The following is a 13,177-nucleotide window of genomic DNA, read 5'->3' on the forward strand; positions in this document are numbered from 1 at the left end:
TGAGTGAAAAAGTTTCCCATCATGTTCCTTTTAAACTTTTCAGCTTTCACCCTTAACCCCTGACCTCTAGTTGTAGTCCCATGCAACCTCTGTGGGAAAAGCCTGCTTGCATTTATTATATCTATACCCTTCATAATTTTGTATATCTCTATCAAATCTCCCCTCAATCTTCCATGCTCCAAGGAATAAAGTCCTAACCCATTCAATCTTTCCATATAACTCGGGTCCTCAAGTCCTGTCAACATCCTTGTAAATTTTCTCTGTACTCTTTCAACCTTAGTTACATCATTCCTGTAGGTTGGTGACCAAAACTGCACACAATACTCCAAATTAGGCCTCACCAATGTATTGTACCACTTCAACATAACATCCCATCTCCTATACTCAGTGCTTTGATTTATGAAGGCCAATGTGCAAAAAGATTTCTTTACAATTCTATCTACCTGTGATGCCACTTTCAATGAACTGTGACCCTGTATTCCCAGATCCCTTTGTTCTACAGCACTCCTCTGTGCCCTACCATTCACTGTGTAAGACCAAACCAGGTTGTTCCCACTGAAGTGCAACATCTCACACTTGTCTACGTTAAGTTCCATCTACCATTTTTCAGCACATTCTTCCAGCTGCACCAGAACCTGCTGCAAGCCATGATAGCCTTCTTCACTGTCCACCGCACCCCCAGTCTTGATGTCATCTGCAAATTTACTGATCCAGTTAACCACATTATCATCCAGGTCATTGATTTAGCTGACAAACAACAATGGACCCAGCACCAATCCCTGCGGCACTCCACTAGTCACAGAGGAAATTGTCTACTACCACTCTCTGGCTTCTCCCACAAAACCAATGTCTAGTCCAAATTATTACATCATCTTGAATGCGAAGCAATTGAACCTTCTTGACCAACCTTCTGTACAGGACCTTGTCAAATGCCATGAAAACAGTAAGCACTGCCTTGCCTTCATCAACTTTCTTGATAATTTACTCAAGAAACTCTATAAGATTGGTTAGACTAAACCAACCACACACAAATTAGTCCATATCTATCCAAGTATACATGTATCCGGTCTCGGAATACATTACAGTAACTTTCCCACTAATGATGTTAGGCTCATCACCTATAATTACCTGGTTTATTTTTAGTGCCTTTTTTTAAACAGTGGAACAACATTAGCTATCCTCTAATCCTCTGGCACCACACCCATGGCTAAGGGTGATTTAAGTATCTCTGCTAGGGCCCCTACAATTTCTGTACTTACCTCCCACAGGATCCAAGGGATCACCTCACCAGGCCCTGTGGATTTGTCTACACTAATTTGCCTCAAGATAGCAAACAGCTCCTCCTCCTGTAATCTGTATAGGGTCCATGAAGTCAATGCTGCTTTGCCTCACTCTGTGTCCGTCTCCTGAGTTAATAAAGATGCAAAAAATCCATTTAAGATCTCCTTCATCTCTTTTGGCTCCACACGAGTTACCATTCTGATCTTCCAGAGGACCAATTTTGTCTCTTGAGATCCTTTTGCTCTCAACATATCTGTAGAATCCCTTGGGATTTTCCTTCACCTTGTCTGCTAGGGCAACCTCAGACCTTTCTTTCTTAAGTGTTCTCTTGTATTTATACTCCACAAGTACCTCATTTGTCCCTACTTGCCTACACTTGCTGTGTACCTCCTTTTTTTTCTCCTAACCAGGGCCTCAATATCTCTTGAAAACTGAGGTTATCTTTACCTGTTACCTGTTGGACCTGTTATCTTTACATTTTATTCTGACAGCTTTGTACTCTTAAAATTTCACTTTTGAAGTCCTCCCACTTACCAAGTACACCTTTGCCAGAAAACAGCCTGTCTCAATTCACACTTGCCAGATTCTTTCTGATACCATCAGCCTTTCTCCAGTTTAGAATCTCAACCCACAGACCAGACCTATCTTTTTTCATATTTACTTTAAAACTAATGGCATTATGATCACTAAATGCAAAGCATCCCCCTGCATAAACTTCTGCAGCATTCCCAGACTCATTCCCTAATAGAGGATCAAGTATTGCACACTCTCTTTGGGACTTATGTATTCCATCTAACCCTTTTAGTGTATGGCAATTCCAGTCAATATGTGGAAAGTCAAAATTACCTCCTATAACAATGTTTCTTGCAGCAATCTGTGATCTTTGCAAATCTGATCCTCTAAATCCTGTGGACTGTCGGGAGGTCTGTAATATAGCCTCATTAACTTTCTTATTCCTCAGTTCCATCCATTATGCCTCACTAGACAAGTTCTCCAGTCTGTACTGACTGAGCACTGCAGTGACATTTTCCTTGACAAGTCGTGCCAACCCTCCTCCTTTAATCCCTCCTGCAATCAAGTCTCACTAATGGTTATACTGTCATAATTCCATGTGTTTACCTATATCCTGAGCTCATCTGCCTTTCCTACAATACTTGCATTGAAATCTGCGTAGCTCAGTACATCAGTCGCGCCATGCTCAGCCTTTTGATTCTTGGCTTTGTCTGTTGTCTTACCATCTGTCTCCAAAAACCTCTCCACTATCTGTTCTGGCACTTTGGTTCCCAAGCCCCTCCCCCACCCATGTGCAGCATGAGCAAACCTTCCCACTGGGATAGTAGTCCCTTTCCAGTTCAGGTGCAAACAGTCCCACCATCCCTGGAAGAGAGCCTAATGATCCAAAAACCTGTCGCTCTCCCTCCTGCAGCAACTCCTTAGACACATGTTAATCTGTATGATCTGTTTAGTTCTGGCCTCACTAGCACATGGCACAGGTAGCAATACTGAGATCACAACCCTGTAGGTCCTACCCTTTAACCTAGCACCTAACTCCCTGATCTCACCATGCAGAACCTTGTCACTCGTCCTACTCACATCATTGGTACCTACATGGACCACAACTTTTGGCTGTTCACCCTCCCACTTACGAATGCTGCAGACTCAATCTGAGATATCCCAGACCCTGGCATCCAGGAGGCAAATTACTCTCTGGGAATCTTGTTCTCGCCCACAGAACCTCTGTTTTGTTCCCTTAACTAATGAATCATCTATCACCACAGCATGCCTCTTCTTCTCCCTTCCCTTCTGAGTCACTGAGCCAGGGGCAGTGCCAGAGACCCGACCACTGTGACTTTCCTCTGGGTCATTTCCCTCCCTCACCCCCCCCCCACCCCCCAACAGTATCCAAAGTGGTGTACCTGTTGTAGTGGAATGGGGTTGGAGCGATTGGTTTTGATTTATTTTTGAGTTTGTGCATGACAGCAAATTGGGTGCCATGAGCAGAAAGTTGGCGATGGAGTTTAAAATGGACAAAATCACATGATTAGATAAAAGTACATAAATGGGGTGTTTAATCATCTGCAAAACCCTGTGAAGACTGGGTATAGTTAGATTATTAAAGGAAACAACTAGAATATTGCATGTAGAGCTATAGATTTAACTGGAGCTAATTTTGAAGTTACATCTAGGTTAATATGGTTAGTGTGTGTGTTCACTATTGGGAAATGTCTCCAGGCCATCCCCAGGTAATGAACACATTGTTTTTACAGTTGTGCTTAGGTTAGTTTTGTCCATAAGTAGGAAAGGACACATAAGATTGATAAGAAGGAACAAATGGAAAGAAGGGGTAAACTTTCTGCCATCCTAGGAACAGAAGCGTACACACATTTGACTTGATTTTAAGATTGAGAATTCGTTCTTATCTGTGGTTGTTGAGAACTAGGGGTCACTTGCAGAATTCTTGTAAGATATGATAATTCTTGATTTTAGCAAAACTGAAGCATGAGGAAACTGCACCCTGTGGCCCAATTGTATTTAAGATTTTCAGAAATATGGAGAATTGGGATTAAGGAAAGTTCTGCTGGCATGGAATTTGAGCTGATGGTGTAATTTAAAGTTGAATTGAATTGACTTTATTCCTTACATCCTTCACATGCATGAGTAAAAATCTTTGTTACTTCTGTGTCTAAATGTGCAATCATAGTAATTTATAATAAATAAAACAGTCAATATAATATAGAGTACGCTCAAATCAGCATGATTTAATCAGTCTGATGGCCTGGTGGAAGAAGCTGTCCCGAACCCTGTTGGTCCTGGCTTTTATGCTGCGGTACCATTTCCCGGATGGTAGCAGCTGGAATACATTGTGGTTGGGGTGACTCGGGTCCCCAATGATCTTTCGGGCCCTTTTTACACACCTGTCTTTGTTAATGTCCTGAATCATGGGAAGTTCACAACTACAGATGCACTGGGCTATCCGTACCACTCTCTGCAGAATCCTGTGATTAAGGGAGATAGAGTTCCCATACCAGGCAGTGATGCAGCCAGTCAGGATGCTCTCAATTGTCGCCCTGTAGAAAGTTCTTAGGATTTGGGGGCCCATACCAAACTTCCTCTACCATCTGAGGTGAAAGAGGCACTGCTGTGCCTTTTTCACCACTCAGTTGGTGTGTACAGACCACATGAGGTCCTCGGTGATGTGGATACCGAGGAACTTAAAGCTGTTTAAAGTTAAGATGTCAAATGAAATTTGGAAAATAAACTTTTATAAAAAAGAATAAATTCTGAAATAACTTATAAGTATGATGAAATAGAAAACTTCAGCATGCTTTTAATAAGGGAAATTTGAGGGCGTGTTGGCATCAAATGGTCTGGATTTAACCTTCCAGAGTGCATTACAGAAGCTGGTAGCTGACGACGTGCTGGTTCCTTCAGCTGAGACATTGAACCACATCCTAATTTCCAGTTTTGGCAATCTGGAGTAAATTTTAATGATTCCCTTGGCACAATTTGAATTCTGATATTGGTTTGGTCAGCAATTTTTTAAAAAATTTATTGAGCTACAGTGTGGAATAGGCCCTTCTGGCCCTTTGAGCCACACTGCCCAGCAATCACCCCATGAGATCACAGGGAGATTGTACAAACTCCTTACAGACAGCGATGGGAATTGAACTCAGGTCACATGCACTGTAAAGCATTGTGCAAATTCTCCCCTAATTCACTTTAGCAAAGGAAGAACAGAGCAGTTGATCCAAATCTCCTTGCTGGTTTTGGTATCTATCTGCCCATGAAGCTATTTCCATGTTAAATGAATTACTGCATAACAACCACAAACCAGGACTGTTCATTTTAGTCATTTCCCTCTATAGATGCGACCTGATTTGCTGAATTCCTCCAGCAGGTTTTTCTTTTTGCTCCAGATTCCAGCATGTCTGTGTCTCAAGGATAATTTATTGTATGGGAAGTGTGGTACAATGTTATAACACTTTATAAATGTGAATTTGTTGAGAATTTATGTGAATACATGGCACATACTTTTAAATCCCTTACAGGAGAGGCGAGAACGGGAGCAGCAAGATCTGGAATTTGCTAAAGAAATGGCAGAGGATGATGATGATGGATTCCCGTAAGGCTGTGCGGGATATTAGTTCTGAAAACAGTCGAAGTAACTACCAACAGTAATGATAAATAAAGCAAGAAACATGGAATCTCTTTAGATTCAAGTCTGTTAGCATGCTTGAGAATGGGATTATTGTACTGACCTGAGAATGGGATTATTGTACTGACCTGTCCAGGTCTTGATATATGTCTACCTGATTTTATTTCTCTCTTATCATGGTTGTTTTCCTAGGAATAGCTACTGATTGTCCCTTTATACCTTGTAAACAATTACTCATGAGAAGTATATGATCAATAAAAACTAATCATGGACCTATACTTAAACTTGTGTGTAGACTACTGAAACTACAAAAAAAATTAAGTCCCAATTTTCACTGGACAAACAAATCTAGAGGCCTGAACTGCTGATCCAGATGTCTGTTCAAGTCCCATCAGTCCAGGTAGAATACTTAAATTAAGTTAATTTAATTAAATAAATCTGGAATTAATAAATAAGGATCAGTCATCATGATCCTGGAGACATCTGATGTATTGTTTAAAATCTGTTCTGATTCATTGATGCCTTTTAAGGAAGCAAATCTACTGACCTTGTCTTTGTGATGGACTCCAGACTCTTGAGTTAACTTTTAACTGCCTTTGAATGGGATAGACAAACAATTGAGTTCAATTAAATAAATACTAGCTTTGCAAACAGCACCCACTTTTTAAAAAATCAACCTTATTCAGTTATATGCACTGGAGACATCAGAAGAGCATTCTTGTATGCGCTGTTGCTCCTCTCTCACCAGAACCCGCTACCTGAGTCATTTCATTCACAGAGGAAATGCCTTTTTGCAGAAGGCAGCGAATTTTCTAAATTTGTGCCTTCTGTGATGTCAAAGAGAAGAAAGCCTATTAGCAGCAGCCTACAAGTTAGGAGGGCCCATAGTTCAGTCCCCACTGAATAAATCTCAGCTGAAGCTGGAGGTCAGGTCAAAGTTAATGACATGAGGATCTCTGGAGTCCAAATCATTATCTAGTAATTATTGTGCTCATTACTGAGTTGGCTTGGTCTTGGTTACTTCAGTTCAGAACTGGACATGAATACCCAACCACTGAATGGATGATTCCAGTCTCCTCTCCAGAGATGCTGCATGGCTTGCTGAGTTCCTCTGGCACATTGTGTGTGAGTCCATAATGACTTTGACCTGGATCAGTGTTTCTCCTTCAAAAATAAATTATATTAATGTCTGTATATGTATGTGTGTGTGTGTGTGTATATATACACACACACACACACACACAAAGAAAAGTGCCTGGTTTTCTTTACATCCATAGTGTTCAATCTGTACATTCACATTGTCGTTCAACCCATATATTTGTTGTGTTAGCATGTTCTGCAATCAAGGCCTTTTTGGGCGATACAAATTCCAAGTGTTTGGGGCTTGGAGACAGGATCCAGCCACTCAGTGGCAGCGGGATGTTAGACTGCAGTCCTTCCCACATTGGATGGATAACCATGCTTCAATGTATCTCTTAGCATGTACTCCTTGCAATGTGCCAGGCTGCAGCATTCCCTTCTGGGCATCAGGCAAAAAACATGAAGCCAGCAGGGTTTCAGACATATCATTAAGTGCGTTTAAGGCAATTTGCAGATCAGAGTGGGTCAACAGTGATTCTTCCGACTTTCTTCTTAAGAAAGACCAGATGTGAATCTGCTGATTTGCTATCAGCACACAATGAACAAAGAGTTTTCTTGTTCTGTATTATAAACCTATTGGACTGAAGGGCTGCTTAATATGTGCAATAATGTAAAATGGTTTCAGACATATTTCATGCCATATTTCAGACCTCTCCCTGTTGCTTCTCTCTCCACACACCCACTCCCTGAATTTCTTCTTTCACAGAGTCGTTCAACCAAGGTTTTGCAGGTAATGGATCTCTGGACTTCTCAGCTCTAAAGGGAGTGGAGCCTAGATTGCTGGAAGTATCTAGAGGAGGTGGATATACTTTTTGAGGGAAATTTGGGGTTATAGGGATCAACCACAGAAGTGGAGTTGAGGCCTGAGTAGATCACTCATGGATATACTGAATGGTGAGGCAGGTTGTAGATGTTAGATAGCCCACTCCTGTGTTTTATTTTTGTAGTGCCTTTAACCTCCAGAGAGTTCCCCTTCTGTAGACCAACCTGGAACTGCTATAGAGCAGGGTGCAAGGCAGAAATTCTAGAGGATTGTCTTTGTTCTCAGTTGGACTCTGACTCTAGAAAAAGTGAGCTGTCTATAGCCCGGGATGAGACTGGGTCTGTAAGGTAAAGCCCCATACACAGACCAGGAGATCAGTCATTACATTGTTGACATGGACACAGTACTGTGCAAAAAGAAACTGGTGTGTATTTAAATAATACTGAATATCCCAAATGTTTCTGCAGTGGACTTTTGAACTGTAAGGTACAGTATATCTGTGTTGTCTTTCTGCAACAAGTTTTTTAGCTGTAAATCTAAGATAATTTCACCCCTTTGTTATTCTCATTCCTAATTTATTAAATCTCATTGTAGATATAACTAAGTTTTTAGCAACACATAATTATCCTTGAACAATTTTGCTCACCTTAAAATCTAATGTTATAAATGCATGGTGTCATCCCATCAGAATAATATTGAAAATGACTTAAAATGTCATATTAATATTTTTAAAAATTGTTTTAAAAGTTATCTGAATCTCAAAGTAAAATTTATTATAGAAGTATGTATATGTCACCTTGTGATTCATTTTCTTGCATGCATTCACAGTAGAGCAAAGAAATGCAAAAGGAATTATTTTAAAAACTGTACATAAAAAAAAGACTGACAAGCTACCAAGGTGCAAAAGAAGACAAATTGAGCAAATAAAAATTAAAATAGTAGGACATGAATTGTGGAGTCCTTGAAAGCTAGTCTGTAGGTTGTGGAATTAGTTCAGATTTGTGGTGATTGAAGTTATCCATGCCAGTTCAGGACCCTGATGGTTTTAAGGTAATAACTGTTCCTGAACCTGTTGGTGTGGGACCCAAGGCTTCTGTCCCTCCTGCCTGATGGTTGTAGTGAGAAGAGAGCATAGCCTGGATCATGCAGGTCCTTGATGAATGCGGCTGTCCTGGGCCAGCACTCCGTGTGCTTTGCCTGTGATGGACTTTCTGTAGACTCTTCCATTCTTGGATATTGGTGGTTCCATTCCAGGCTGCGAGTTGCATCAGTTTGGATGCTCTGCACTGTGTATTGATAGAAGTTTGTCAAAGTTTTTGGTGGCATGCCAAATCTATTCAAACTTCTACAAAGTAGAGGCATTGTCATGCTGCCTTTGTGCTGGTCCCAGGACATTATCACATCATCCTCGGGTATGGTAATGCCTGGGAATTTAAAGTCTCTGCCTTGATCTAATAAGGACAGGCTCATGGACCTTCGACTTTCTCCTGTAGTAATAAATCTAATTCACGTAGAGAGATGTATTATTTTACGGTCAATAAAATGCAAATTATGAACTTTTTTTACTCTTTACTTTGAGAGAATTCTGATTGGCTAGTTTTATGGCATCACTGTCATTGAAGGAAATTTCATTGTAGATGCTTGTCAGCTGTTTCCTATATAGGATGATGACAACTCGCCTTGCTTCATTACTCATCAAAACCCAGACTAATTTTTATCTTAATTCAGGAAAAAAACTGCCGATGCTGGAAATCTAAAATAAAACCAGAAAATGCAGGAAATACCCAGGCAGTTTAGAAATGAATAGCACTGTGGACATGGATTAGCTCCTCAGAATGTAAATGTTTGTGGGATCAGTAGCTTGGCACGGGATCAAATTGGTTATGAGCAGTGTAGTTCAGTCTGGTCAGGAGGGAGTTGGAGTTGGTAAATAGATTTAGAGGGATATACTGTATATCGATACGAAAAGATTGGAAAGATTGGGGCTGCAAGATAATGTAGCTGTTAGTTATTGCCTGCAACCTGGGTTCAATCCCACCATTGTCTGTAAGGAGTTTACATTCTTTCTGTGACCATGTGGTTTCCTCCTGGTGCTCCTGTTTCCTCCCTCATTCCAAAGACATGAGTTAGTTAGTAGATTAATTGATCACATGAGTGTAATTTGGTGGGGCAGGCTCATTGGGCCAGAAGGGCCTGTTACTATGCTGTATCTCAAAATAAAATAAAACTAGAGCATAATGGCCAAATGTGGGCAAATTGGACTAGCTTAGATTGGCATGGAGTGATTGGGCCAAAGGACCTGCTTGCATGCTGTACGACTCGATAACTCAGCAAGTCAGAATGCACTTGTGGGGGGGAGAAAGGTTCAAGTGGAAGGTGCAGCATCAGGACTGGAAAGGGAAAAATACAAACCCATTAGGCTTCAGGGAGGGTGGGGAGAGGTGATTCTCTGATAAAATAAAAATGTGCTGACTTTTGTAGTAAACAAGATTATCTAATCAGTGAGTGAATGGGAGCAGTTTGAGAGTGAGAACATTAACAAAAAATGTAGGATATATTTATCAGTAAGTTATTATACACTCAGTGGCCATTTTATTAGGTACACCAGTGCACCTGCTCATTAATGCAAATATCTGATCAGTCAATCATATGGCAGAAATTCAATCCATAAAAGCATGCAGATATGGTCAAGAGGTTTAGTTGTTCAGACCAAACATCAAAATGGGGAAGAAACATAATCTAAGTGACTTTGACTGTGGAATGATTGTTGGTGCCAGATGGGGTGGTTTGAGTATCTCAGAAACTGATGATCTCCTGGGATTTTCATGCCCAACAGTCTCCAGAGTTCACAGAGAATGGTGTGAAAATCAAAAAAACATCGAGTGGGTGGCAGTTTTGTGGGTGAAAATGTCTTGTTAATGAGAATGACCAGACTGGTTCAAGCTGACAGGAAGGCAACATTAACAAATAAGTCAAATGACCACACATTACAGCAATGGTGTGCAGAAGAGCATCTCTGAATGCATAACACGTTAGACTTTGAAATGGATGGGCAACAACAGCAGAAGACCATGACAGGAGGTATCTCATAAAGTGGCCACTGAGTGTATATCAAATGGATCCTTAATATTTGTGTCAATTTTTCTGAAATTTGGAAAAGTTGCTTTAATTGTTGAAACTTGGTACTGTATGACATTAAATAATAATGTTCATGAATTTAATAATTTTTGAATACCTGCAACTAAAACCTGGTTTTAAAAAAAAGTGCAAATTGAACCATGAGGAATGAAGTAATAAGCTTCAAGTTCCCATCAGCCCACCAGATTTCTATAACCTGCTACCCTGTTGTTTCTTCCTGTCGTCTTCCAGCCTCTGTCGCTATATCCACCCCTCCCTCCTGCCTGCATCTGCCCATCAACTTTCCTCCACCCCAGATAGATGGCAGATAAAATTGAATATTCAGAATTCTAAATTGTTATGTGTTGTATGCTTTAGCAGGAAGGAAAAAGTACGGCAGGCATAGTGGTTAGCGTGAAGAAGGTCCCCTTCAGATCCCCTCTAAATCAATGCCCTTTAGTTTTACCTACCTCTGATAGGAAGAAGATTTTCTTGCAGTCCATCCTATCCCCGTAGTTCTTAGTACCTCAGTTATCTCAGCTCTTAATCTCTGCACCAGGGAAAACTGACCTGGGGTTGTGATGGGATCTAATAGAAATACTTAAAATCATGAAGGGTTTAGACAACACAGGGAGAGGGAAACTCTTAACACTACGAACAGGGTCAAGAAACACAGGATTTAGAGTGAAAATAATTATGAAAAGAAGTAAAAATGACATGAGATGTTGGTGTCTGGAATATACTTTCATGCTAAATAGAGGAGGCTAATTAGTTAGCATTTAAAAGGTACTTGAACGAGTACGTGGATAGAAAGGTTTTGAGGAATATAGGCCAAGCACAGGTAAATGGGACTAGTTTAGATAAAAAACTTGGACCAATTAGGCTGAAAGGCCTGTTTCTGCACTGTATGACTAAATCCAATTGTGGAGCTTTTTAAAAAGTAAGTATCCAAAAGGAAAGAATGTGGAGACGATGGGAAAAGGGTGAGGAAGTGCAGCTGGCTGGTTGCCCTTACATTGAGCTGGCATGAACAATAACTGGCCATCTTACATTCTGTGACCACTTCTTATGATGCCGTGGAAGGATAGAATGATACGAAGGGGTGATTGTGATGTTAGGAATGTGTTTAAAGATAACTTATATAGTTTAGAAATAGCAAGATGCAGATCGCCAAAGCCTGTGGAATTTTAGCAATGAGTATAGATCTTCAATTCCAGTAGGGGTCAGCAGACACTGGTGAGCAGTGGCTAATGCAAGGAATACTGGATTCCCCTGTGAGCTGCTTTCAATATAACCCGATCAAGAGTAATTCACCAGAAGTCTAGAGTTACAGATGGAACCTTGGGCTTTACAAGAATGGTTCTGGCAATAAAGAATTTTAGCGATGAGTTGAGATTGTCCTTTTTGGGGCAAGGAAGAGGTTTAACAGAGGAGAACAAGATCACAACAGGCTTACAGAGAGAAAGCAGATAGTTCAGGCACAAGGGGGCACCAGATGTGTAAAAGGTATAAGGAGGGCCATGGAACACAGAATGGAAGGGACTAAGGAGGACGGGGCAATTTGGAACCTGTTTCAGGGTCTGGGGTTTAGCAGAGAAAAGTATAATTATGGTTCAAAAGAATTTCTTGATTTATTTTTCGTGATCAGTTCCAAAGTAAATTTATTATCAAAGTATATACAGTGGCATGCAAAAGTTTGGGCACCCCTGGTCAAAATTCTGTGAATAACTAAGTGAGTAAAAGATGAACTGATTTCCAAAAAGCATAAAGTTAAAGATAACACATTTCTTTAATACTTTAAACAAGATTACTTTTTTATTTCCATCTTTTGCAGTTTCAAAATTACAAAAAAGGGAAAGGGCCTGAAGCAAAAGTCTGGGCACCCTGCATGGCAGTACTGACACCCCCTTTGGCGAGTATCACAGCTTGTAAATGCTTTCTATAGCCAGCTAAGAGTCTTTCAATTCTTGTTTGGGGGAATTTTCACCCATTCTTCCTTGCAAAAGGCTTCTAGTTCTGTGAGATTCTTGGGCCGTCTTGTATGCACTGCTCTGTTGAGGTCTATCCACAGATTCTCGATGATGTTTAGGTCAGGGGACTGTGAGGGCCATGCCAAAACCTTCAGCTTGTGCAGCTAGCTCATTGTGGATCTTGAGGTGTGTTTAGAATCATTATCCTGTTGTAGAAGCCATCCTCTTTTCATCTTCAGCTTTTTTACAGACGGTGTGATGTTTGCTTCCAGAATTTGCTGGTATTTAATTGAATTCATTCTTCCCTCTACCAGTAAATGTTCCCCGTGTCACTGGCTGCAACACAAGCCCAAAGCATGATCGATCCACCCCCGTATTATAACTTCATCAGTCCACGGGACTTATTTCCAAAATGCATCAGGCTTGTTTAGATGTTCCTTTGAACCTTTTTGAATGGAACATTTTGGTCGCTATGAGCAAAGGTATGTTAGGAGAAAAAAGGGTGCAGAATTTCATGAGAAGAACCTCTCTCCAAATGTTAAGCACGGGGGTGGATTAAGTCACAGGGAGAATGTACAAACTCCTTGCAGAGAGTGGTGGGCCCTATAAAGTATTATATAATGTAGCACATGCTTCACAACCTCAGGACGCCTCAAAGTAATTACAGGCATTGAAATTCAGTCATATTTGAGGGCAGCTCTCACAAACTGCCTTTTATTAATGAACAGTTCGGTAGCGTAACAGTTAGCG

General features: G+C 40.7%; 1 protein-coding gene across 1 annotated transcript in view; it reads left to right on the top strand.

Moving 5' to 3' along the window:
• Nucleotides 1-8,124, top strand: part of psmd3 (proteasome 26S subunit, non-ATPase 3) — a 36,225-nt gene extending 28,101 nt beyond the window's left edge. Inside the window, exon 12 of the mRNA XM_063036908.1 lies at nucleotides 5,331-8,124. Coding sequence (XP_062892978.1) covers nucleotides 5,331-5,408 — 78 coding nt within the window. The 3' untranslated portion in view covers nucleotides 5,409-8,124. The remainder of the gene's footprint in view (nucleotides 1-5,330) is intronic.
• Nucleotides 8,125-13,177: the final 5,053 nt, after the last annotated feature.

Source organism: Mobula hypostoma, chromosome X1 (assembly GCF_963921235.1).
Source record: "Mobula hypostoma chromosome X1, sMobHyp1.1, whole genome shotgun sequence".
Lineage (NCBI taxonomy): Eukaryota > Metazoa > Chordata > Chondrichthyes > Myliobatiformes > Myliobatidae > Mobula > Mobula hypostoma.